The following is a 26,916-nucleotide window of genomic DNA, read 5'->3' as shown; positions in this document are numbered from 1 at the left end:
TGGGAAACTGCAGTTAGCGACACTTATTGGTATCCCGTACTAAGCGGCGGTTTTTGGTTCCCCCTGTACTAAGCGACATGTTTTGGGATCCTGCAGTTAGCGACACTTATTGGTATCCCGAACTTAGCGGCAGTTTTTGGATCCCCCGTACCTAGCGACATGTTTTGGGGTCCTGCAGTTAGCGACACTTATTGGTATCCCGTACTTAGCTGCAGTTTTTGGTTCCCCCGTACCTAGCGACATGTTTTGGGATCCCGCAGTTAGCGACACTTATTGGTATCCCGAACTTAGCGGCAGTTTTTGGTTATCCCGTACCTAGCGACATGTTTTGGGGTCCTGCAGTTAGCGACACTTATTGGTATCCCGCACTTAGCGGGGGTTTTTGGTTTCCCCCGTACTTAGCGACATGTTTTGGGATCCCGCAGTTAGCGACACTTATTGGTATTCCGCACTTAGCGGCAGTTTTTGGTTCCCCCTGTACTTAGCGACATCTTTTGGGATCCCGCAGTTAGCGACACTTATTGGTATCCCGCACTTAGCGGCAGTTTTTGGTTCCCCCGTACTTAGCGACAAGTTTTGGGATCCCGCAGTTAGTGACACTTATTGGTATCCCGTGCTTAGCGACATGTTTTGGGATTACGCAGTTAGCGACCCTTTTTGGTATCCCGCAGTTAGTGACACTTATTGGTATCCCGTACTTAGTGACATGTTTTGGGATCCCACAGTTAGCGACATTTATTGGTATCCCGTACTTAGCGGAGGTATTTGGTTTCCCCCGTACTTAGCGACATGTTTTAGGATCCCGCAGTTAGCGACACTTATTGGTATCCCGCACTTAGCGGGGGTTTTTGGTTTCCCCCGTACTTAGCGACATGTTTTGGGATCCCGCAGTTAGCGACACTTATTGGTATCCCGCACTTAGCGGGGGTTTTTGGTTTCCCCCGTACTTAGCGACATGTTTTAGGATCCCGCAGTTAGCGACACTTATTGGTATCCCGCACTTAGCGGGGGTTTTTGGTTTCCCCCGTACTTAGCGACATGTTTTGGGATCCCGCAGTTAGCGACACTTATTGGTATCCCGTACTAAGCGGCGGATTTTGGTTTCCCCTGTACTTAGCGACATGTTTTTGGTTCCCCCTGTACTTAGCGACATGTTTTGGGAAACTGCAGTTAGCGACACTTATTGGTATCCCGTACTAAGCGGCGGTTTTTGGTTCCCCCTGTACTTAGCGACATGTTTTGGGATCCTGCAGTTAGCGACACTTATTGGTATCCCGAACTTAGCGGCAGTTTTTGGTTCCCCCGTACCTAGCGACATGTTTTGGGATCCCGCAGTTAGCGACACTTATTGGTAACCCGTACTTAGCGACATGTTTTGGGATCCCGCGAATAGTGACACTTATTGGTATCCCGCACTTAGCGGCAGTTTATGGTTCCCCCCGTACTTAGCGACACTTATTGGTATCCCGCACTTAGCGGTAGTTTATGGTTCCCCCCGTACTTAGCGACATGTTTTGGGATCCCGCAGTTAGCGACACTTATTGGTATCCCACACTTAGCGGAGGTTTTTGGATCCCCTTTACTTAGCGACATGTTTTGGGATCCCGCAGTTAGTGACACTTATTGGTATCCCGCACTTAGCGGCAGTTTATGGTTCCCCCCGTACTTAGCGACACTTATTGGTTTCCCGCACTTAGCGGCAGCTTATGGTTCCCCCCGTACTTAGCGACATGTTTTGGGATCCCGCAGTTAGCGACACTTATTGGTATCCCGCACTTAGCGGGGTTTTTGGTTCCCCCCGTACTTAGCGACATGTTTTGGGATCCCGCAATTAGCGACACTTATTGGTATACCGTACTAAGCGGCGGTTTTTGGTTCCCCTTGTACTTCAAGACATGTTTTTGGTTCCCCCTGTACTTAGCGACATGTTTTGGGATCCTGCAGTTAGCGACACTTATTGGTATCCCGTACCAAGCGGCGGTTTTTGGTTCCCCCAGTACTTAGCGTTATGTTTTGGGATCCTGCAGTTAGCGATACTTATTGGTATCCCGCACTTAGCGGCAGTTTTTGGTTCCCCCTCTACTTAGCGACATCTTTTGGGATCCCGCAGTTAGCGACAATTATTGGTATCCCGCACTTAGCGGCAGTTTTTGGTTCCCCCGTACTTAGCGACAAGTTTTGGGATCCCGCAGTTAGTGACACTTATTGGTATCCCGTACTTAGCGACATGTTTTGGGATCCCGCAGTTAGCGACCCTTTTTGGTATCCCGCAGTTAGCGACACTTATTGGTATCCCGTACTTAGCGACATGTTTTGGGATCCTGCAGTTAGCGACACTTATTGGTATCCCGTACTAAGGGGCGGTTTTTGGTTCCCCCTGTACTAAGCGACATGTTTTGGGATCCCGCAGTTAGCGACACTTTTTGGTATCCCGCACTTAGCGGCAGTTTTTGGTTCCCCCCGTACTTAGCGACATGTTTTGGGATCCCGCAGTTAGCGACACTTTTTGGTATCCTGCACTTAGCGACATGTTTTGGGATCCCGCAGTTAGCGACACTTTTTGGTATCCCGCACTTAGCGGCAGTTTTTGGTTCCCCCTGTACTAAGCGACATGTTTTTTGTCCCCCCTGTACTTAGCGACATGTTTTTGGTTCCCCCTGTACTTAGCGACATGATTTGGGAAACTGCAGTTAGCGACACTTATTGGTATCACGTACTAAGCGGCGGTTTTTGGTTCCCCCTGTACTTAGCGACATGTTTTGGGATCCTGCAGTTAGCGACACTTATTGGTATCCCGAACTTAGCGGCAGTTTTTGGTTCCCCCGTACCTAGCGACATGTTTTGGGATCCCGCAGTTAGCGACACTTATTGGTAATTCGTACTTAGCGACATGTTTTGGAATCCCGAAGTTAGCGACACTTATTTGTATCCCGTACTTAGCGACATGTTTTGGGATCCCGCAGTTAGCGACACTTTTTGGTATCCCGCACTTAGCGGCAGTTTTTGGTTCCCCCCGTACTTAGCGACATGTTTTGGGATCCCGCAGTTAGCGACACTTTTTGGTATCCCGCACTTAGCGGCAGTTTTTGGTTCCCCTTGTACTTAGCGACATGTTTTGGGATCCCGCAGTTAGCGACACCTATTGGTATCCCACACTTAGCTGCAGTTTTTGGTTCCCCCATACTTATCGACATGTTTTGGGATCCCGCAGTAAGCGACACTTATTGGTATCCCGCACTTAGCGGAGGTTTTTGGTTTCCACCGTACTTAGCGACATGTTTTGGGATCCCGCAGTTAGCGACACTTATTGGTATCCCACACTTAGCGGGGTTTTTTGGTTTCCCCCGTACTTAGCGACATGTTTTGGGATCCCTCAGTTAGCGACACTTATTGGTATCCCGTACTAAGCGGCGGTTTTTGGTTCCCCCTGTACTTAGCGACATGTTTTTGGTTCCCCCTGTACTTAGCGACATGTTTTGGGAAACTGCAGTTAGCGACACTTATTGGTATCCCGTACTAAGCGGCGGTTTTTGGTTCCCCATGTACTTAGCGACATGTTTTGGGATCCTGCAGTTAGCGACACTTATTGGTATCCCGAACTTAGCGGCAGTTTTTGGTTCCCCCGTACCTAGCGACATGTTTTGGGATCCCGCAGTTAGCGACACTTATTGGTATCCCGTACTTAGCGACAGGTTTTGGAATCCCGAAGTTAGCTACACTTATTTGTATCCCGTACTTAGCGACATGTTTTGGGATCCCGCAGTTAGCGACACTTTTTGGTATCCCGCACTTAGCGGCAGTTTTTGGTTCCCCCCGTACTTAGCGACATGTTTTGGGATCCCGCAGTTAGCGACACTTTTTGGTATCCCGCACTTAGCGGAGGTTTTTGGTTCCCCTTGTACTTAGCGACATGTTTTGGGATCCCGCAGTTAGCGACACCTATTGGTATCCCACACTTAGCTGCAGTTTTTGGTTCCCCCATACTTATCAACATGTTTTGGGATCCCGCAGTAAGCGACACTTATTGGTATCCCGCACTTAGCGGAGGTTTTTGGTTTCCCCCGTACTTAGCGACATGTTTTGGGATCCCGCAGTTAGCGACACTTATTGGTATCCCACACTTAGCGGGGTTTTTTGGTTTCCCCCGTACTTAGCGACATGTTTTGGGATCCCGCAGTTAGCGACACTTATTGGTATCCCGTACTAAGCGGCGGTTTTTGGTTCAACCTGTACTTAGCGACATGTTTTTGGTTCCCCCTGTACTTAGCGACATGTTTTGGGAAACTGCAGTTAGCGACACTTATTGGTATCCCGTACTAAGCGGCGGTTTTTGGTTCCCCATGTACTTAGCGACATGTTTTGGGATCCTGCAGTTAGCGACACTTATTGGTATCCCGCACTTAGCGGGGGTTTTTGGTTTCCCCCGTACTTAGCGACATGTTTTGGGATCCCGCAGTTAGCGACACTTATTGGTATCCCGCACTTAGCGGGGGTTTTTGGTTTCCCCCGTACTTAGCGACATGTTTTAGGATCCCGCAGTTAGCGACACTTATTGGTATCCCGCACTTAGCGGGGGTTTTTGGTTTCCCCCGTACTTAGCGACATGTTTTGGGATCCCGCAGTTAGCGACACTTATTGGTATCCCGTACTAAGCGGCGGATTTTGGTTTCCCCTGTACTTAGCGACATGTTTTTGGTTCCCCCTGTACTTAGCGACATGTTTTGGGAAACTGCAGTTAGCGACACTTATTGGTATCCCGTACTAAGCGGCGGTTTTTGGTTCCCCCTGTACTTAGCGACATGTTTTGGGATCCTGCAGTTAGCGACACTTATTGGTATCCCGAACTTAGCGGCAGTTTTTGGTTCCCCCGTACCTAGCGACATGTTTTGGGATCCCGCAGTTAGCGACACTTATTGGTAACCCGTACTTAGCGACATGTTTTGGGATCCCGCGAATAGTGACACTTATTGGTATCCCGCACTTAGCGGCAGTTTATGGTTCCCCCCGTACTTAGCGACACTTATTGGTATCCCGCACTTAGCGGTAGTTTATGGTTCCCCCCGTACTTAGCGACATGTTTTGGGATCCCGCAGTTAGCGACACTTATTGGTATCCCACACTTAGCGGAGGTTTTTGGATCCCCTTTACTTAGCGACATGTTTTGGGATCCCGCAGTTAGTGACACTTATTGGTATCCCGCACTTAGCGGCAGTTTATGGTTCCCCCCGTACTTAGCGACACTTATTGGTTTCCCGCACTTAGCGGCAGCTTATGGTTCCCCCCGTACTTAGCGACATGTTTTGGGATCCCGCAGTTAGCGACACTTATTGGTATCCCGCACTTAGCGGGGTTTTTGGTTCCCCCCGTACTTAGCGACATGTTTTGGGATCCCGCAATTAGCGACACTTATTGGTATACCGTACTAAGCGGCGGTTTTTGGTTCCCCTTGTACTTCAAGACATGTTTTTGGTTCCCCCTGTACTTAGCGACATGTTTTGGGATCCTGCAGTTAGCGACACTTATTGGTATCCCGTACCAAGCGGCGGTTTTTGGTTCCCCCAGTACTTAGCGTTATGTTTTGGGATCCTGCAGTTAGCGATACTTATTGGTATCCCGCACTTAGCGGCAGTTTTTGGTTCCCCCTCTACTTAGCGACATCTTTTGGGATCCCGCAGTTAGCGACACTTATTGGTATCCCGCACTTGGCGGCAGTTTTTGGTTCCCCCGTACTTAGCGACAAGTTTTGGGATCCCGCAGTTAGTGACACTTATTGGTATCCCGTACTTAGCGACATGTTTTGGGATCCCGCAGTTAGCGACCCTTTTTGGTATCCCGCAGTTAGCGACACTTATTGGTATCCCGTACTTAGCGACATGTTTTGGGATCCTGCAGTTAGCGACACTTATTGGTATCCCGTACTAAGGGGCGGTTTTTGGTTCCCCCTGTACTAAGCGACATGTTTTGGGATCCCGCAGTTAGCGACACTTTTTGGTATCCCGCACTTAGCGGCAGTTTTTGGTTCCCCCCGTACTTAGCGACATGTTTTGGGATCCCGCAGTTAGCGACACTTTTTGGTATCCTGCACTTAGCGACATGTTTTGGGATCCCGCAGTTAGCGACACTTTTTGGTATCCCGCACTTAGCGGCAGTTTTTGGTTCCCCCTGTACTAAGCGACATGTTTTTGGTCCCCGATGTACTTAGCGACATGTTTTTGGTTCCCCCTGTACTTAGCGACATGATTTGGGAAACTGCAGTTAGCGACACTTATTGGTATCACGTACTAAGCGGCGGTTTTTGGTTCCCCCTGTACTTAGCGACATGTTTTGGGATCCTGCAGTTAGCGACACTTATTGGTATCCCGAACTTAGCGGCAGTTTTTGGTTCCCCCGTACCTAGCGACATGTTTTGGGATCCCGCAGTTAGCGACACTTATTGGTAATTCGTACTTAGCGACATGTTTTGGAATCCCGAAGTTAGCGACACTTATTTGTATCCCGTACTTAGCGACATGTTTTGGGATCCCGCAGTTAGCGACACTTTTTGGTATCCCGCACTTAGCGGCAGTTTTTGGTTCCCCCCGTACTTAGCGACATGTTTTGGGATCCCGCAGTTAGCGACACTTTTTGGTATCCCGCACTTAGCGGCAGTTTTTGGTTCCCCTTGTACTTAGCGACATGTTTTGGGATCCCGCAGTTAGCGACACCTATTGGTATCCCACACTTAGCTGCAGTTTTTGGTTCCCCCATACTTATCGACATGTTTTGGGATCCCGCAGTAAGCGACACTTATTGGTATCCCGCACTTAGCGGAGGTTTTTGGTTTCCACCGTACTTAGCGACATGTTTTGGGATCCCGCAGTTAGCGACACTTATTGGTATCCCACACTTAGCGGGGTTTTTTGGTTTCCCCCGTACTTAGCGACATGTTTTGGGATCCCTCAGTTAGCGACACTTTTTGGTATCCCGCACTTAGCGGCAGTTTTTGGTTCCCCCTGTACTAAGCGACATGTTTTTGGTCCCCGATGTACTTAGCGACATGTTTTTGGTTCCCCCTGTACTTAGCGACATGATTTGGGAAACTGCAGTTAGCGACACTTATTGGTATCACGTACTAAGCGGCGGTTTTTGGTTCCCCCTGTACTTAGCGACATGTTTTGGGATCCTGCAGTTAGCGACACTTATTGGTATCCCGAACTTAGCGGCAGTTTTTGGTTCCCCCGTACCTAGCGACATGTTTTGGGATCCCGCAGTTAGCGACACTTATTGGTAATTCGTACTTAGCGACATGTTTTGGAATCCCGAAGTTAGCGACACTTATTTGTATCCCGTACTTAGCGACATGTTTTGGGATCCCGCAGTTAGCGACACTTTTTGGTATCCCGCACTTAGCGGCAGTTTTTGGTTCCCCCCGTACTTAGCGACATGTTTTGGGATCCCGCAGTTAGCGACACTTTTTGGTATCCCGCACTTAGCGGCAGTTTTTGGTTCCCCTTGTACTTAGCGACATGTTTTGGGATCCCGCAGTTAGCGACACCTATTGGTATCCCACACTTAGCTGCAGTTTTTGGTTCCCCCATACTTATCGACATGTTTTGGGATCCCGCAGTAAGCGACACTTATTGGTATCCCGCACTTAGCGGAGGTTTTTGGTTTCCACCGTACTTAGCGACATGTTTTGGGATCCCGCAGTTAGCGACACTTATTGGTATCCCACACTTAGCGGGGTTTTTTGGTTTCCCCCGTACTTAGCGACATGTTTTGGGATCCCTCAGTTAGCGACACTTATTGGTATCCCGTACTAAGCGGCGGTTTTTGGTTCCCCCTGTACTTAGCGACATGTTTTTGGTTCCCCCTGTACTTAGCGACATGTTTTGGGAAACTGCAGTTAGCGACACTTATTGGTATCCCGTACTAAGCGGCGGTTTTTGGTTCCCCATGTACTTAGCGACATGTTTTGGGATCCTGCAGTTAGCGACACTTATTGGTATCCCGAACTTAGCGGCAGTTTTTGGTTCCCCCGTACCTAGCGACATGTTTTGGGATCCCGCAGTTAGCGACACTTATTGGTATCCCGTACTTAGCGACAGGTTTTGGAATCCCGAAGTTAGCTATACTTATTTGTATCCCGTACTTAGCGACATGTTTTGGGATCCCGCAGTTAGCGACACTTTTTGGTATCCCGCACTTAGCGGCAGTTTTTGGTTCCCCCCGTACTTAGCGACATGTTTTGGGATCCCGCAGTTAGCGACACTTTTTGGTATCCCGCACTTAGCGGAGGTTTTTGGTTCCCCTTGTACTTAGCGACATGTTTTGGGATCCCGCAGTTAGCGACACCTATTGGTATCCCACACTTAGCTGCAGTTTTTGGTTCCCCCATACTTATCAACATGTTTTGGGATCCCGCAGTAAGCGACACTTATTGGTATCCCGCACTTAGCGGAGGTTTTTGGTTTCCCCCGTACTTAGCGACATGTTTTGGGATCCCGCAGTTAGCGACACTTATTGGTATCCCACACTTAGCGGGGTTTTTTGGTTTCCCCCGTACTTAGCGACATGTTTTGGGATCCCGCAGTTAGCGACACTTATTGGTATCCCGTACTAAGCGGCGGTTTTTGGTTCAACCTGTACTTAGCGACATGTTTTTGGTTCCCCCTGTACTTAGCGACATGTTTTGGGAAACTGCAGTTAGCGACACTTATTGGTATCCCGTACTAAGCGGCGGTTTTTGGTTCCCCATGTACTTAGCGACATGTTTTGGGATCCTGCAGTTAGCGACACTTATTGGTATCCCGAACTTAGCGGCAGTTTTTGGTTCCCCCGTACCTAGCGACATGTTTTGGGATCCCGCAGTTAGCGACACTTATTGGTATCCCGTACTTAGCGACATGTTTTGGATACTGCAGTTAGCGACACTTATTATTATCCCGAACTTAGCGGCAGTTTTTGGTTCCCCCGTACCTAGCGACATGTTTTGGGATCCTGCAGTTAGCGACACTTATTGGTATCCCGTACTAAGCGGCGGTTTTTGGTTCCCCCTGTACTTAGCGACATGTTTTGGGATCCTGCAGTTAGCGACACTTATTGGTATCCCGAACTTAGCAGCAGTTTTTGGTTCCCCCGTACCTAGCGACATGTTTTGGGATCCCGCAGTTAGCGACACTTATTGGTATCCCGTACTTAGCGGCAGTTTTTGGTTCCCCCGTACCTAGCGACATGTTTTGGGATCCCGCAGTTAGCGACACTTATTGGTATCCCGCACTTAGCGGGGGTTTTTGGTTTCCCCCGTACTTAGCGACATGTTTTGGGATCCCGCAGTTAGCGACACTTATTGGTATCCCGTACTAAGCGGCGGTTTTTGGTTCCCCCTGTACTTAGCGACATGTTTTTGGTTCCCCCTGTACTTAGCGACATGTTTTGGGAAACTGCAGTTAGCGACACTTATTGGTATCCCGTACTAAGCGGCGGTTTTTGGTTCCCCCTGTACTTAGCGACATGTTTTGGGATCCTGCAGTTAGCGACACTTATTGGTATCCCGAACTTAGCGGCAGTTTTTGGTTCCCCCGTACCTAGCGACATGTTTTGGGGTCCTGCAGTTAGCGACACTTATTGGTATCCCGTACTTAGCTGCAGTTTTTGGTTCCCCCGTACCTAGCGACATGTTTTGGGATCCCGCAGTTAGCGACACTTATTGGTATCCCGAACTTAGCGGAAGTTTTTGGTTCCCCCGTACCTAGCGACATGTTTTGGGGTCCTGCAGTTAGCGACACTTATTGGTATCCCGTACTTAGCTGCAGTTTTTGGTTCCCCCGTACCTAGCGACATGTTTTGGGATCCCGCAGTTAGCGACACTTATTGGTATCCCGAACTTAGCGGCAGTTTTTGGTTCCCCCGTACCTAGCGACATGTTTTGGGATCCCGCAGTTAGCGACACTTATTGGTATCCCGTACTTAGCGACATGTTTTGGAATCCCGAAGTTAGCGACACTTATTTGTATCCCGTACTTAGCGACATGTTTTGGGATCCCGCAGTTAGCGACACTTTTTGGTATCCCGCACTTAGCGGCAGTTTTTGGTTCCCCCCGTACTTAGCGACATGTTTTGGGATCCCGCAGTTAGCGACACTTTTTGGTATCCCGCACTTAGCGGCAGTTTTTGGTTCCCCTTGTACTTAGCGACATGTTTTGGGATCCCGCAGTTAGCGACACCTATTGGTATCCCACACTTAGCTGCAGTTTTTGGTTCCCCCATACTTATCGACATGTTTTGGGATCCCGCAGTAAGCGACACTTATTGGTATCCCGCACTTAGCGGAGGTTTTTGGTTTCCCCCGTACTTAGCGACATGTTTTGGGATCCCGCAGTTAGCGACACTTATTGGTATCCCACACTTAGCGGGGTTTTTTGGTTTCCCCCGTACTTAGCGACATGTTTTGGGATCCCTCAGTTAGCGACACTTATTGGTATCCCGTACTAAGCGGCGGTTTTTGGTTCCCCCTGTACTTAGCGACATGTTTTTGGTTCCCCCTGTACTTAGCGACATGTTTTGGGAAACTGCAGTTAGCGACACTTATTGGTATCCCGTACTAAGCGGCGGTTTTTGGTTCCCCATGTACTTAGCGACATGTTTTGGGATCCTGCAGTTAGCGACACTTATTGGTATCCCGAACTTAGCGGCAGTTTTTGGTTCCCCCGTACCTAGCGACATGTTTTGGGATCCTGCAGTTAGCGACACTTATTGGTATCCCGTACTTAGCGACATGTTTTGGAATCCCGAAGTTAGCGACACTTATTTGTATCCCGTACTTAGCGACATGTTTTGGGATCCCGCAGTTAGCGACACTTTTTGGTATCCCGCACTTAGCGGCAGTTTTTGGTTCCCCCCGTACATAGCGACATGTTTTGGGATCCCGCAGTTAGCGACACTTTTTGGTATCCCGCACTTAGCGACATGTTTTTGGTTCCCCCTGTACTTAGTGACATGTTTTGGGAAACTGCAGTTAGCGACACTTATTGGTATCCCGTACTAAGCGGCGGTTTTTGGTTCCCCATGTACTTAGCGACATGTTTTGGTATCCTGCAGTTAGCGACACTTATTGGTATCCCGTACTTAGCGACATGTTTTGGAATCCCGAAGTTAGCGACACTTATTTGTATCCCGTACTTAGCGACATGTTTTGGGATCCCGCAGTTAGCGACACTTTTTGGTATCCCGCACTTAGCGGCAGTTTTTGGTTCCCCCCGTACATAGCGACATGTTTTGGGATCCCGCAGTTAGCGACACTTTTTGGTATCCCGCACTTAGCGGCAGTTTTTGGTTCCCCTTGTACTTAGCGACATGTTTTTGGGATCCCGCAGTTAGCGACACCTATTGGTATCCCACACTTAGCTGCAGTTTTTGGTTCCCCCATACTTATCAACATGTTTTGGGATCCCGCAGTAAGCGACACTTATTGGTATCCCGCACTTAGCGGAGGTTTTTGGTTTCCCCCGTACTTAGCGACATGTTTTGGGATCCCGCAGTTAGCGACACTTATTGGTATCCCACACTTAGCGGGGTTTTTTTGTTTCCCCCGTACTTAGCGACATGTTTTGGGATCCCGCAGTTAGCGACACTTATTGGTATCCCGTACTAAGCGGTGGTTTTTGGTTCCCCCTGTACTTAGCGACATGTTTTTGGTTCCCCCTGTACTTAGTGACATGTTTTGGGAAACTGCAGTTAGCGACACTTATTGGTATCCCGTACTAAGCGGCGGTTTTTGGTTCCCCATGTACTTAGCGACATGTTTTGGGATCCTGCAGTTAGCGACACTTATTGGTATCCCGAACTTAGCGGCAGTTTTTGGTTCCCCCGTACCTAGCGACATGTTTTGGGATCCCGCAGTTAGCGACACTTATTGGTATCCCGTACTAAGCGGCGGTTTTTGGTTCCCCCTGTACTTAGCGACATGTTTTGGGATCCTGCAGTTAGCGACACTTATTGGTATCCCGAACTTAGCAGCAGTTTTTGGTTCCCCCGTACCTAGCGACATGTTTTGGGATCCCGCAGTTAGCGACACTTATTGGTATCCCGTACTTAGCGGCAGTTTTTGGTTCTTCCGTACCTAGTGACATGTTTTGGGATCCCGCAGTTAGCGACACTTATTGGTATCCCGTACTTAGCGACATGTTTTGGGATCCCGAAGTTAGCGACACTTATTTGTATCCCGTATTTAGCGACATGTTTTGGGATCCCGCAGTTAGCGACACTTATTGGTATCCCGCACTTAGCGGTGGTTTTTGTTTTCCCCCGTACTTAGCGACATGTTTTGGGATCCCGCAGTTAGCGACACTTATTGGTATCCCGTACTAAGCGGCGGTTTTTGGTTCCCCCTGTACTTAGCGACATGTTTTTGGTTCCCCCTGTACTTAGCGACATGTTTTGGGAAACTGCAGTTAGCGACACTTATTGGTATCCCGTACTAAGCGGCGGTTTTTGGTTCCCCCTGTACTTAGCGACATGTTTTGGGATCCTGCAGTTAGCGACACTTATTGGTATCCCGAACTTAGCGGCAGTTTTTGGTTCCCCCGTACCTAGCGACATGTTTTGGGGTCCTGCAGTTAGCGACACTTATTGGTATCCCGTACTTAGCTGCAGTTTTTGGTTCCCCCGTACCTAGCGACATGTTTTGGGGTCCTGCAGTTAGCGACACTTATTGGTATCCCGCACTTAGCGGGGGTTTTTGGTTTCCCCCGTACTTAGCGACATGTTTTGGGATCCCGCAGTTGGCGACACTTATTGGTATCCCGCACTTAGCGGGGGTTTTTGGTTTCCCCCGTACTTAGCGACATGTTTTGGGATCCCGCAGTTAGCGACACTTATTGGTATCCCGTACTAAGCGGCGGTTTTTGGTTCCCCTTGTACTTCAAGACATGTTTTTGGTTCCCCCTGTACTTAGCGACATGTTTTGGGATCCTGCAGTTAGCGACACTTATTGGTATCCCGTACCAAGCGGCGGTTTTTGGTTCCCCCAGTACTTAGCGTTATGTTTTGGGATCCTGCAGTTAGCGAGACTTATTGGTATCCCGCACTAAGCGGCAGTTTTTGGTTCCCCCAGTACTTAGCGTTATGTTTTGGGATCCTGCAGTTAGCGACCATTATTGGTATCCCGAACTTAGTGACATGTTTTGGGATCCCACAGTTAGCGACATTTATTGGTATCCCGTACTTAGCGGAGGTTTTTGGTTTTCACCGTACTTAGCGACATGTTTTGGGATCCCGCAGTTAGCGACACTTATTGGTATCCCGCACTTAGCGGGGGTTTTTGGTTTCCCCCGTACTTAGCGACATGTTTTAGGATCCCGCAGTTAGCGACACTTATTGGTATCCCGCACTTAGCGGGGGTTTTTGGTTTCCCCCGTACTTAGCGACATGTTTTGGGATCCCGCAGTTAGCGACACTTATTGGTATCCCGTACTAAGCGGCGGTTTTTTTTCCCCTGTACTTAGCGACATGTTTTTGGTTCCCCCTGTACTTAGCGACATGTTTTGGGAAACTGCAGTTAGCGACACTTATTGGTATCCCGTACTAAGCGGCGGTTTTTGGTTCCCCCTGTACTTAGCGACATGTTTTGGGATCCTGCAGTTAGCGACACTTATTGGTATCCCGAACTTAGCGGCAGTTTTTGGTTCCCCCGTACCTAGCGACATGTTTTGGGATCCCGCAGTTAGCGACACTTATTGGTAACCCGTACTTAGCGACATGTTTTGGGATCCCGCAGTTAGCGACACTTATTGGTATCCCGCACTTAGCGGAGGATTTTGGTTCCCCTGTATTTAGCGACATGTTTTGGGATCCCGCAGTTAGCGACACTTATTGGTATCCCACACTTAGCGGAGGTTTTTGGTTCCCCTTTACTTAGCGACATGTTTTGGGATCCCGCAGTTAGTGACACTTATTGGTATCCCGCACTTAGCGGCAGTTTATGGTTCCCCCCGTACTTCACGACACTTATTGGTTTCCCGCACTTAGCGGCAGCTTATGGTTCCCCCCGTACTTAGCGACATGTTTTGGGATCCCGCAGTTAGCGACACTTATTGGTATCCCGCACTTAGCGGGGTTTTTGGTTCCCCCCGTACTTAGCGACATGTTTTGGGATCCCGCAGTTAGCGACACTTATTGGTATCCCGCACTTAGCGGGGTTTTTGGTTCCCCCCGTACTTAGCGACATGTTTTGGGATCCCGCAGTTAGTGACACTTATTGGTATCCCGCACTTAGCGGCAGTTTATGGTTCCCCCCGTACTTCACGACACTTATTGGTTTCCCGCACTTAGCGGCAGCTTATGGTTCCCCCCGTACTTAGCGACATGTTTTGGGATCCCGCAGTTAGCGACACTTATTGGTATCCCGCACTTAGCGGGGTTTTTGGTTCCCCCCGTACTTAGCGACATGTTTTGGGATCCCGCAGTTAGTGACACTTATTGGTATCCCGCACTTAGCGGCAGTTTATGGTTCCCCCCGTACTTCACGACACTTATTGGTTTCCCGCACTTAGCGGCAGCTTATGGTTCCCCCCGTACTTAGCGACATGTTTTGGGATCCCGCAGTTAGCGACACTTATTGGTATCCCGCACTTAGCGGGGTTTTTGGTTCCCCCCGTACTTAGCGACATGTTTTGGGATCCCGCAGTTAGCGACACTTATTGGTATCCCGCACTTAGCGGGGTTTTTGGTTCCCCCCGTACTTAGCGACATGTTTTGGGATCCCGCAGTTAGTGACACTTATTGGTATCCCGCACTTAGCGGCAGTTTATGGTTCCCCCCGTACTTCACGACACTTATTGGTTTCCCGCACTTAGCGGCAGCTTATGGTTCCCCCCGTACTTAGCGACATGTTTTGGGATCCCGCAGTTAGCGACACTTATTGGTATCCCGCACTTAGCGGGGTTTTTGGTTCCCCCCGTACTTAGCGACATGTTTTGGGATCCCGCAGTTAGCGACACTTATTGGTATCCCGCACTTAGCGGGGTTTTTGGTTCCCCCCGTACTTAGCGACATGTTTTGGGATCCCGCAGTTAGCGACACTTATTGGTATCCCGTTCTAAGCGGCGGTTTTTGGTTCCCCCCGTACTTAGCGACATGTTTTGGGATCCCGCAGTTAGCGGCATGTTTTGGGATCCTGCAGTTAGCGACACTTATTGGTATCCCGCACTTAGCGGAGGTTTTTGGTTCCATTGTACTTAGCGACATGTTTTGGGATCCCGCAAATAGTGACACTTATTGGTATCCCGCACTTAGCGGAGGTTTTTGGTTTCCCTTTACTTAGCGACATGTTTTGGGATCCCGCAGTTAGTGACACTTATTGGTATCCCGCACTTAGCGGCAGTTTATGGTTCCCCCCGTACTTAGCGACATGTTTTGGGATCCCGCAGTTAGCGACACTTATTGGTATCCCGCACTTAGCGGAGGTTTTTGGTTCCCCTGTACTTAGCGACATGTTTTGGGATCCCGCAGTTAGTGACACTTATTGGTATCCCGCACTTAGCGGCAGTTTATGGTTCCCCCCGTACTTAGCGACACTTATTGGTTTCCCGCACTTAGCGGCAGTTTATGGTTCCCCCCGTACTTAGCGACATGTTTTGGGATCCCGCAGTTAGCGACACTTATTGGTATCCCGCACTTAGCGGAGGTTTTTGGTTCCCCTGTACTTAGCGACATGTTTTGGGATCCCGCAGTTAGTGACACTTATTGGTATCCCGCACTTAGCGGCAGTTTATGGTTCCCCCCGTACTTAGCGACACTTATTGGTTTCCCGCACTTAGCGGCAGTTTATGGTTCCCCCGTACTTAGCGACATGTTTTGGGATCCCGCAGTTAGCGACACTTATTGATATCCCGTTCTAAGCGGCGGTTTTTGTTTCCCCTCGTACTTAGCGACATGTTTTGGGATCCTGCAGTTAGCGACACTTATTGGTATCCCGCACTTAGCGGGGGTTTTTGGTTCCCCCCGTACTTAGCGACATGTTTTGGGATCCCGCAGTTAGCGACACTTATTGGTATCCCGTACTAAGCGGCAGTTTTTGGTTCCCCCTGTACTTTGCGACATCTTTTGGGATCCTGCAGTTAGCGACACTTATTGGTATCCCGCACTTAGCGGGGGTTTTTGGTTCCCCCTGTACTTAGAGATATGTTTTGGGATCCCGCACGTAACGACGCTTATTGTTATCCCGCACTTGCGGGGGTTTTTGGTTATTGGTGCGCCCCCTCTTTTGTCCTTCAATTGCGTTGATAGAAGGGGCCCCTTCTCACTATTTAGGGCCCCGCACTCTAATTCCGAGCCTGAGGGGGGAAGTTGGACTTCACTTCACGTAAATTCTCACTCACTGGTTTTTTGAATCTAGCTATCGGTCGATTTCACGTCTTGACTTAGCTTTGTGGATATTCGGTCTATGCCTGCTCTTCTTTGAAATGTTCTGTTAAATTTGTGTCGCTACTCAAATTACATAGGAATCGTTTTGTATATCTAAACTGTACCTATTATCTAGATTCAAATATTTTTACCTTTAGATAAAATCACTTTTTACTGGGTACTATATTTTAAGTTAAAAGGTGTTCGAGGAAATATCCGATACGCGAATATAACTCCCGAATACGTATGAGAAGATAAACAGTATAGCACCTTTAGATAATTATAGCGGAACTAGATAAAAGTATCTTTCCATTAACAATCAACATATACGCTAGATACATAAACCTTAGGTACAAATATCTTTTACCTAGATACCAAATCGCTGAACACTGCACTGTGGTGTTGAGTAAATTAATTTGGAAAAATTAAATACACTTTATACGGTAAATAACTTTTCCCGTTTGCCGAACCCTAGGCGAGCCTTGGATATAGTACAAGTTGTTGTACGTTATAGATACGCTCTATTCCTATGCATTGTTGTTGATGGACAATACTTATTTTCAGGGGTTGTACGTGGAATTGAAGATAATTTTTGCTAAAGAGGAATTTTTTTGCTTATATTATTTTGAGATCGCCGGTAGTCAGAAAGAATCGTGAGGTATACCGCTCTTGCGGTATATATTAACGTGAATATTTTCTAGCTATTCGATTAAAATTTTTTAATTGAGTCACATTTGGATTTCTATTTTGGGGTTCTTTTTTGCTGCGATTGATTGTAACACCCAGCGAGTTTGGCTTTTGGATTATTTTTATTTTCCGTAAGTTATATTATGCCCAAATATCTACAAGCCCGATGTGGAACTATTATTACGGCCTCGGTTGACTTGTTATTTTAACGCGTTTAAGGTGGAGCCCTGCGAATAATTAGTAACGAATATAATCACTATATGGCCAAAGCGTTTAAATCGATAAATTAATTTTTCCTTTGTTTCAAGCTGTAATGACTGACAAGATATGAGAACAGATTAGAAGTCTGAAAATTAGCAAAAACCCTAATGAAAACTTGTCACAAAGCAGACGACTCACTGACATCGGGACAATACCAAAACAGGCACCCATTAATTAATTTAATTTAGTTTTGCACTCGAAGATCTATTTGGTCCGAGTTTCGCGTCTTTTGGTTTGCTCGAAGACCTATCGGTACGAGCTATTTGTAAGTTTTTAAATTTCTTCAAATTTGTTTAGGGTTTAGCTTTTTTATCCCTTTTCTTAATGGACTTATCTACTTATTCGCTAATTTTTTCTTCCTTTGCAATGCAGTCCGTATGTGGTTCCTTTTAACGTTACATTTCGTATATACTATTCTCCACCTCCATCCCCCCTTTCGGCTTTCCGTTGCTACGCAACTCGTTTTGAAATTGTTAATGTTTACGCTTAGTTTATCTTTTCGGTTTAATAGTCGCAAGCCAGATTTCCCGCACGGCACTGACGAGTCCCAAATATAACGAAACCGGTCTACCGTTGGAATTTCTGGCTAATTTATTTAATTTAATTTAGTTTTGCACTCGAACATCTATTTGGTCCTAGTTTCGCGTCTTTTTGTTTGCTGGAAGACCTATCGGTACGAGCTAATTGCAAGTTTTAAAATTTCTTCAAATTTGTTTAGGGTTTAGCTTTTTTATCCCTTTTCTCAATGGACTTATCTACTTATTCGCTAATTTTTTAATCCTTTGTAATGCAGTCCATAGGTGGTTCCTTTTAACGTTATGTTTTTTATTAATAATTTTTAATTGTTTTTCTAATACTTTGCTTTGCTTTTCATAATCATGCCGGTTCAATGATGTAATGGTTAGCACTCTGGTTTTGAATCCAGCTAGCTAAGTTTAAAGCTCGCTGGAACCTCAAGTCATTAGAAGTAATAGCCCAAAGTTTTTAATATATATTCGGTGAACATAGTTTTTATGTTTTATCCTATACTTAGTTTTGCTTTTTATTGTATTGCCGGTTCCATGATGTAATGGTTATCACTCTGGACTCTGAATCCAGCGATCCGAGTTCAAATTTCGGTGGAACCTTGAGTCATTGGAAGCACTGGCTAAAAGATGTATAAATCTCTTCGGTGGGTCGGCGTGATGCGGGTGCAAAGGGTGCGGTCACACCCGGCCCCGCGCTAGCTAGAATTTAAGGGGCCTCGCAAATTTCACTATTATATTAAAAAATAAGTGATTTTTCATGTTCAAATAAATTGTGCGATCATTTCACCTATTTTATTATACATCTAAAATTTCTAAGAAACCATTAAATGAAGCGGGGGACTATTTTTGTAATAAACTGACCCTGCAGCATAGTGGGCCAGCGGGCCGCCCCCGCTGGATTCTCGGTATTTCACACTTTCAAGCATTTAACGAGAAATTCTTGGAAAATTAAGTTATAGATAAGGTAACAAAAATGCAGGTGTCCAATGTCCATTGCCAATATCCGGCGGTCACTCGCGGGCCGCGAGCGACGCTATTTCAACAACACAAATTTATAAGTCACCCTGGCTTAGACTGGTCAAGATGTCAACAAGTCGCGATAGAGATATGGGAAGAAAGTTTATGAGCGGCGCAGAAAAGTAAAGACGGAAAAGAAAGCATGAAGAAATTGCCGATAAAGAGAAGGATGCGCTTTGAAATTTTTTCGAAAAAAGGAATTGTACTGGCACACTTATAAACAACGAAAACTGTAGGGTTCACGAAGAATTAAGAGAGAACTTTGTTCAGTCATCTGGTGTCGAAGAAAATAAAATTGTGTGCGCGATTGAATCATCGTTCGAACGCGTAGTAAAATTGGGTGGTTGGGTTAGACCCAACCTAGCACTACAACCAGAGGTTCATTGTGCAGCCCCAGCCAATTAAACATGGAAAAGCCCAGTCTTAGAAACGAAGCGCAAGATTTGCTTCGCCGGGATGTTGGAAAGATCGCTCGTTTCCAGCCTATGCATACCAAGGTACTCAAACCTTTAAGCCGCATAAAAATCACAGACACAAAGGACATGAGAGGAAGTTTCCTCCTCTGCAAGGCATGCCCTGCACAAAGGACTCTCACTGATACCAATCAGATACAGATGTCTATTAAGCTGGTAGTGACCTAAAAGTAGGAGAGTAACCACCCTTATACTACTCTTAGAGGACGAAAGCAACTCAGTAACTCTATTCATAGAAGGCCCAGGAATAAACTCCTTGGACTGCCTCTGACCCTCCGTCTCAAGCCAAAGCCTGACAAGCCTCTCAGTCATAGCGCCGTGCACATGGCTGCGAACCAGGCCATTGGGTATTGGAATAGCAGGTTCAGCACCTAATAACCTAGCCTCCGCACCCTCCTTGGCCAGAGTGTCGGCCATCTCATTGCCATGATGCCCCTTATGACCAGGCACCCAATATAGTTGAACCCTATTATGAGTGCCTAGTTCCGAAAGGAGATCCAAACAGCTAAGAACGAGCTTAGAAGTAATACTGAACTGATTACGAGCATTAAGGGCAGCCTGACTATCCGAGAAAATCTGAATAGTCTTGCCCCGATACTTCGTTTTAAGACAGAAGTCTACACAGAAGCCGATGGCTGAAATCTCAGCCTGAAAAATCGTAGTAAAAACGCCAAGGCTCTCAGAGAAGCCAAACTTCTTAGTCTGACAATAAACTCCAGCACCCACCCATGAATGAGTCTTGGAGCCATCCGTGAACCAAACAATTTCGCCCTTGGTTCTAAACATTGTGTCGCCAGACCAGTCTAAACGACTTGGAAAGTAAACACTAAACTGCTTTTCAAAGTGTATCTTTGTAGCCATGTTGTCAGAACCCTTCGATAAGATCGGTAAGTGAACAGAATACTGCCGAAATAATTTCGTGTGGCTGAACTCCCAATTAGCAGTCCTCCAACAACCATTATGCAGTAACCGATGGGCACTCACAATTGCAACTTCCTCTATATAAAAATAAAGCGGTAGAATATTCAGGAGCACCTCCAGAGAAACTCTTGGGGCCGTTCTCATAGCTCCTGTAATGCTCACACAGGCCAGCCTTTGCCTGAACTGACTTAAGCACTACCCTTGGCCACTAAACCACTGCTGCATACTTCAGCATAGGCCTGATTATCATGGTATAGATCCAATAAACAACCTTTGGGCTAAGACCCCAAGACTTGCTTATGGTACCCCTTACTCTCAGAATAACATTTTTGCCTTCCTGATACTGAGGTCAAGATGTGGCTTCCATGTTAGTCTACAGTCGAGAATAACACCGAGGTATTTTACCTCAGTCGATTTGACCAGGATGGCCCCAAAGAAAGAAATATCATTGAACAAATCCTGCACCTTCCTTCGAGTGAAAGGAATCAGGCTCGTCAGAAATGAGAGCTTTTCTCATCATAGTCGAAATGGTTCCTGGGATTTTCCCAGTAATTATCACTGCGACATCGTCAGCATAACCAAAGCCGCGACAGTCCTCCATGTTTAGCCTCACCAAGAGTTCGTCTACTACCAGGCACCACAGCAGGGGTGAAAGAACACCCCCCTGAGGGCAGCCCCGGCTGGTGGTGACCCTTAGCGATTCTCCAAGCAAGGAAGCCGTCGCGACCCGATCAGTCAACAAAGAGTCGATCCAAAAACACAATGTGTCATTGATACCAAAACGTTTAGCAGCCTTAAGAATGACAGCCTTAGAGACTTTATCAAAAGCCCCCTCGATGTCCAGAAAAACAGCTAGTGCTATTTCTTTGAACTCAATTGCACGTTCAAGGCAATTAATTATGCCATGGAAGGTAGTCTGAGTAGATTTGCCCTTTTGATAAGCATACTGAGCATTCGAGAGGGGTGTAACACTAAGAACCTCCTCTCTAATATATCTATCAAATAATTTCTCCAAAACGTTTAGGAGAAATGAAGTTAGACTGATTGGTCTAAATGCCTTAGCCTCGAGATAGCTGGCTTTCCCGGGCTTAGGAATAAAGATAACCTTTGAATGCTTCCAGGAGCTCGGTACGTGCCCAAGAGCAATACAGGACCTGTCGATTCTGCACAACACAGGAGAGATAATATCTATTCCCTCCTGCAACAAGATGAGTGATATCCCATCCGGACCAGAGGCCTTGTAGGGCTTAAATGACTTCATAGCCCACATAAGCTTGGAGTGAGTGACAACTTGTTTGGCCACATCCCAATCTACCTTTTTTACCTTCAATATACCTAGGCTAATTAGTTGATCTAGGATTGCGTATTTCGGTAACTACCTGGGCAGGTTTGACCAAAACAAAAAAACATATTTGCCTATGATCCGAAAGTGATGGTTCATTAGACACATGCCATTGTGTCACAGAGTGTATTACATTTCCTGTGCACAGAGTTAAGTCAATAACCTCACTCCTGTTACTTGTAACAAAAGTTGGTATATTGTGTTTATTAAGAATATGAAGTTTAGTACTAACCAGATATTCCATTAAATCATCACCTCGTTGGTTGCAGTCACTGCTGCCCCATGCAACGTGGTGAGCATTGGCATCGCACCCAATGACAAGCTTCTTGCCCAGTCTCTCACAGTGGTTCACCAGATTGGCAACCTCCTGTGATGGAGGGGACAACGCATCATAGGGAAAATAGCCAGAAGCCATCATTAATTCGTCTTCTCCATCAGCCGATGAAGAGAAGATTTTTATGGTGGCAGTGTCCCTAGATTGTTAAAATGAAAGAGAAAGAGCGTGAATACCCTTTCGTATCAAAAAAATGTTCTAGGATTAGCAGATTTGTCGTCATAATAAACAGTACCTGCATTTTTGAGCCCTAGGATTCTTCTTCCACAACAAACCTGCGACAGAGAACTGCCGAGGCTGCCTTACAGTGATGCAGATTAATCTGTATCACCTTCATGTCCAACAACAGTTGCCGGTGTTGGTGCTGGGCTACTCGCCGGCTAAGGGGGTGGGTACAGGACTGACCCTACCTCCATCACCAGCTGAACCACTCGCATCTTCACCTAATGCCCCTGTAGGCTGGACAGTACCTTCTGCGCCGGTGGAGGTGTTCTCTACCACCGTGATGTCGGAAATGTCCGACATGGTGTCCCCTATCCACCCCTGTGTAGGCAGTAAATCCTGCCTCCTTTAAAACTGCGACAGAATCTTCATCAATCTGGAAAATCCACCGAATGAAGTTCTTATCACAGACAAAGGTGACCACCTTCCAACGGCTGGTAATGAGCTTGTTGTTATAGAGGTGCAGCCTCTTTGGAAGGACTTCTGGATTCTTCGTCCAGACATCCTTAGTCCTGAAGGCGACCTTGACCGGTTTCGGTAGTTCACTAGCCTTTATTACTAAAAGTTTCGCTCCCTCCACAGTCAATCATTTAAAGAGAAATTCTTGGAAAATTAAGTTATAGATAAGGTAACAAAAATGCAGGTGTCGAATGTCCATTTCCAATATCCGGCGGTCACTCGCGAGGCGCGAGTGCCACTATTTCAACAACACAAATTTATTAGTCACCCTGGCTTAGACTGGTCGAGATGTCAACAAGTCGCGATAGAGATATGGGAAGAAAGTATATGAGCGGCGCAGAAAAGTAAAGACGGAAAAGAAAGCATGAAGAAATTGCCGATAAAGAGAAGGATGCGCTTTGAAATTTTTTCGAAAAAAGGAATTGTACTGGCACACTTATAAACAACGAAAATTATAGGGTTCATGAAGAATTAAGAGAGCACTTTGTTCAGTCATCTGGTGTCGAAGAAAATAAAATTGTGTGCGCGATTGAATCATCGTTCGAACGCGTAACTTTGTCACCAATCAAAGTTTCTAGTGGGAATCAAAATTTAGATAACTCAGTTTACTCAGATAAGTGTAATGGCCTATTGGAAGATTCGGTGGTGAAAGTTAATCTAAATGATCCGTGTGAATGGCCAATATTGAATGATAAGAATTGACGATTGTGAATTTCTAAAAAACTCTGAAAATCGGTGCTTTTCTGTCAAATATTTTAAAAGATAATTAAGAAACGGTGATTCATCCAAGAGGAGGTGGATTGTTTATTCTAAAAAGAAAAATGCCGTGTTTTGCTTTCCATATAAGTTGTTTAGCGATTTTCAAACGGCTTTTAGTGGGAAAGGCTTCTATGACTAGGTTCATTTAAGTCAAAGAATTAAAGCGCGTGAAAGGTCACGAAGTAATCGACAGGCAATGAAAAATTGGATAGAAACGGAAAACCATTTGAAAACAGGGAACACTATAGACGAAGAAAACGAAAAAAGCGAATTTTTGAGGTGGAAAAATATATTTAAGAGAATGATAGAAGTTATTTTATTTTTAAGTGAACGCAATTTAGACTTAAGGGGGTCTTCTTGAAACGACGTTAATTCACAATGTGGACGGAGAAGAATTATTTGAAGAGTATCAGTTGTTTAGATATGTTATTCCTGTAACAGTCTTGACAGCTATTGATACTTTAAATTATATGACTAAAAATTACATTGTTGATTTGTACCCTAATATTGTAATAGCTTTGAAAATTTTGTTGAGCACTCCAGTTTCAGAAGCCTCAGCAGAAAGATCTTTTTCAAAATTGAAATTAATTAAAAACTATCTAAGATCAACTATAAGGCAAGAGAGACTGTCGTCACTAGCCTTATTGTCAATCGAAAATCAAGTGGCGAAATCATTAGAATTTGATGACGTAATAAAAGATTTTTCTGCCGAAGGATCTAGATGTCAATTTTAAAGGTAACAAGTAACTGTTACAACTGTAAATGAATTATGAAAAATAAAATGAATCTCTTCCAATTTTAGAAACTTAAAATAGTGCAATATTTGATCAATAAAACGACGGGGGTAAAAAGGAGGGTAAAGCTATAGGGGTTATGAAATCCGAAAGGCGAGATCCCCGCAAGTATATTTCGAACCCGGCCCCGCAAAACACGAAGCCGGCCCTGTCGACGGTGGACATGATTTTTATTAAAATTTTTAATTATTTATCCTATACTTAGTTGTGCTTTTCATTGTATTGCCAGTTCCATGGTGTAATGGTTAGCACTGGACATTGAATCCAGCGATCCGAGTTCAAATCTCAGTGGAACCTTGGGTCATTAGAAACAATAGCCTAAAGATGTAAATATCTTTTCGGTAAAAATTATTTTTATTAGAAATTTTTAATCCTTTTTGTAATACTTTGTTTTGCTTTCCCTACCATGCCGGTTTCATGATATAATAGTTATTACTCTGGACTTTGAAGTCAGTGATCCGAGCTCAAATCTCGGTGGAAACTTGATTCATTGGAAGCACTGGCTAATAGATGTAAATATCTCTTCATTGGACATGGTTTTCATTCGAAATTTTTAAGTTATTTTTCATTTGAGTAGTTTTGCTTTCTTATGATACAGGTTCTATGGTTTAATGGTTAGCACTCTGGACTCTTAATCCAGCGATTCGAGTTCAATTATCTGTGGAACCCGACTCATTGGTAACAATAGCGCAAAGATGTAAATATCTCTTCGTTGGACACGGTTTTTATTAGAAATATTTAATTCTTTTTCTAAAACTTCGTTTTGACTTTTAAGACATTGCCGGTTCCATGGTGTAATGGTTAGCACTGGACATTGAATCCAGCGAACTGAGTTCAAATCTTAGTGGAACCTTGGGTTATTAGAAACATCAGCCTAAAGATGTAAATATTTTATCGGTAAAAATTGTTTTTATTATAAATTTTTAATCCTTTTTGTAATACTTTGTTTTGCTTTCACTTACTTGCCGGTTTCATGATATAATAGTAATCACTATGGACTAGGAATCCAGTGATCCTAGTTCAAATCTCGGTGTAACCTTTGTCATTGGAAGCACTGGCTAAAAGATGTAAATATCTCTTCATTGGACATGGTTTTTATTAGAAATGTTTAATTCAAAACAATTTTAGTTCAAATCTCGGTGGAACCTGACTCATTAATAACAATAGCCTAAAGATGTAAATATCTCTTCGTTGGACATGGTTTTTATTAGAAATTTTTAATTCTTTTTATTAAACTTCGTTTTGATATTTATGAGTTGGCCGGTTCCATCGTGTAATGGTTAGCACTCTGGACACTGAATCCAGCGATCCGAGTTCAAATCTCGGTAGAACCTGACTCATTGGTAACAATAGCCCTAAGATGTAAATATATCTTCGTTGGACATGGTTTTTATTAGAAATTTTTAATTCTTTTTCTAAAACTTTATTTTGTTTTCTTCTGATATTGCTGGTTCCATGGTGTAATGGTTAGCACTCTGGACTTTGAATCCAGCGATCCAAGTTCAAATCTCGGTGGAACCTTTGGTCATTGGGAAAATAGCCTTAAGATGTAAATATCTTTTCGGTAAATATGGTTTTTATTAGAAATTTTTAACAATTTTTCTAAAAATTTGTTTTTCTTTCCATGACCATGCCGGTTTCGTGTTATAATAGTTATAACTCTGGACTTTGAAGTCAGTGATCCGAGTTCAAATCTCGGTGGAAACTTGATTCATTGGAAGCACTGGCTAATAGATGTAAATATCTCTTCGTTGGACATGGTTTTTATTAGAAATGTTTAATTCTTTTTCTAAAACTTCGTTTTGATTTTTATGAGTTGCTGGTTCCATGGTGTAACGGTTAGCACAGTGGAATATGAATCGAGCGATCCGAATTCAAATCTCGGTGGAACCTTTGGTTATTGGTAACCATAGCCCATAGATGTAAATATCTCTTCGTTGGACATGGTTTTTATTAGACATTTTTTTCTAAAACTTCGTCTTGCTTTCTTATGATATTGCTATCTCCATGGTGTAATGGTTAGCACTCTGGAATCTGAATCTAGCGATCCAAGTTACAATCTCGGTGGAACCTTTGGTCATTGGAAACAATAGCCTTAAGAAGTTAATATCTTTTTGGTAAATATTGTTCTTATTAGAAATTTTTAATCCTTTTTGTAATACTTTGTTTTGCTCTCCGTACCATGCCGGTTTCTAGTTATAATATTTATCACTCTGGACTTTGTATCCAACGATCCGAGTTCAAATCTCGGTGGAACTTGACTCATTGGTAACAATTGCCCTAAGATGTAAATATCTCTTCGTTGGACATGGTTTTCATTCGATATTTTAAAATTCTTTTTCCTTTGCATAGTTTTGCTTTCTAATGAATTTGCCGGTTCCAAGGTTAACACTCTGGTCTCTGAATCCAGCGATCCGAGATTAAATCTCGGTGGAACCTGACTCATTGATAAAAATTGCCTAAAGATGTAAATATGTTTTCGGTGAATATTGCTCTTTTTAGAAATTTTTTATCCTTTTTGTAATACTTTGTTTTGCTTTCCGTACCATGCCGGTTTCTGGTTATAATATTTATCACTCTGGACTTTGAATCCAGCGATCCGAGTTCAAATCTCGTGGAACCTGACTCATTGGTAATAATAGCCCTAAGATGTAAATATCTCTTCGTTGGTCATGGTTTTTATTAGAAATTTTTAATTCTTGTTCTTAAACTTCGTTTTTATTTTTTTAAGTTAAGC

General features: G+C 45.1%; 1 protein-coding gene and 1 non-coding gene across 2 annotated transcripts; one reads left to right on the top strand and one right to left on the bottom strand.

Moving 5' to 3' along the window:
• Window positions 1–19,384: 19,384 nt before the first annotated feature.
• LOC149939543 (uncharacterized) lies at window positions 19,385–20,209 on the bottom strand. The gene has a single exon (XM_090179156.1). It carries the CDS (start codon window positions 20,207–20,209, stop codon window positions 19,385–19,387), a length of 825 nt encoding a protein of 274 aa, XP_090035282.1.
• A 5,419-nt stretch (window positions 20,210–25,628) lies between these two features.
• On the top strand, window positions 25,629–25,700 carry TRNAQ-UUG (transfer RNA glutamine (anticodon UUG)). Its single transcript has one exon. It is a non-coding gene; the product is annotated as a tRNA-Gln (tRNA).
• The last annotated feature ends 1,216 nt before the right edge of the window (window positions 25,701–26,916 follow it).

The sequence above is a fragment of the Leiobunum rupestre genome, chromosome 6, assembly GCF_980474605.1.
Source record: "Leiobunum rupestre chromosome 6, qqLeiRupe1.1.hap1, whole genome shotgun sequence".
NCBI classification, from domain to species: domain Eukaryota; kingdom Metazoa; phylum Arthropoda; class Arachnida; order Opiliones; family Sclerosomatidae; genus Leiobunum; species Leiobunum rupestre.
The sequence above is the reverse complement of the archived record's forward strand: the minus strand, read 5'-3'. Positions and strand labels throughout refer to the sequence as shown.

Coding starts and splice junctions, on each gene's coding strand:
- LOC149939543 (XM_090179156.1), bottom strand. CDS start 20,209: ATGGCTACAAAGATACACTTTGAAAAGCAGTTTAGTGTTTACTTTCCA.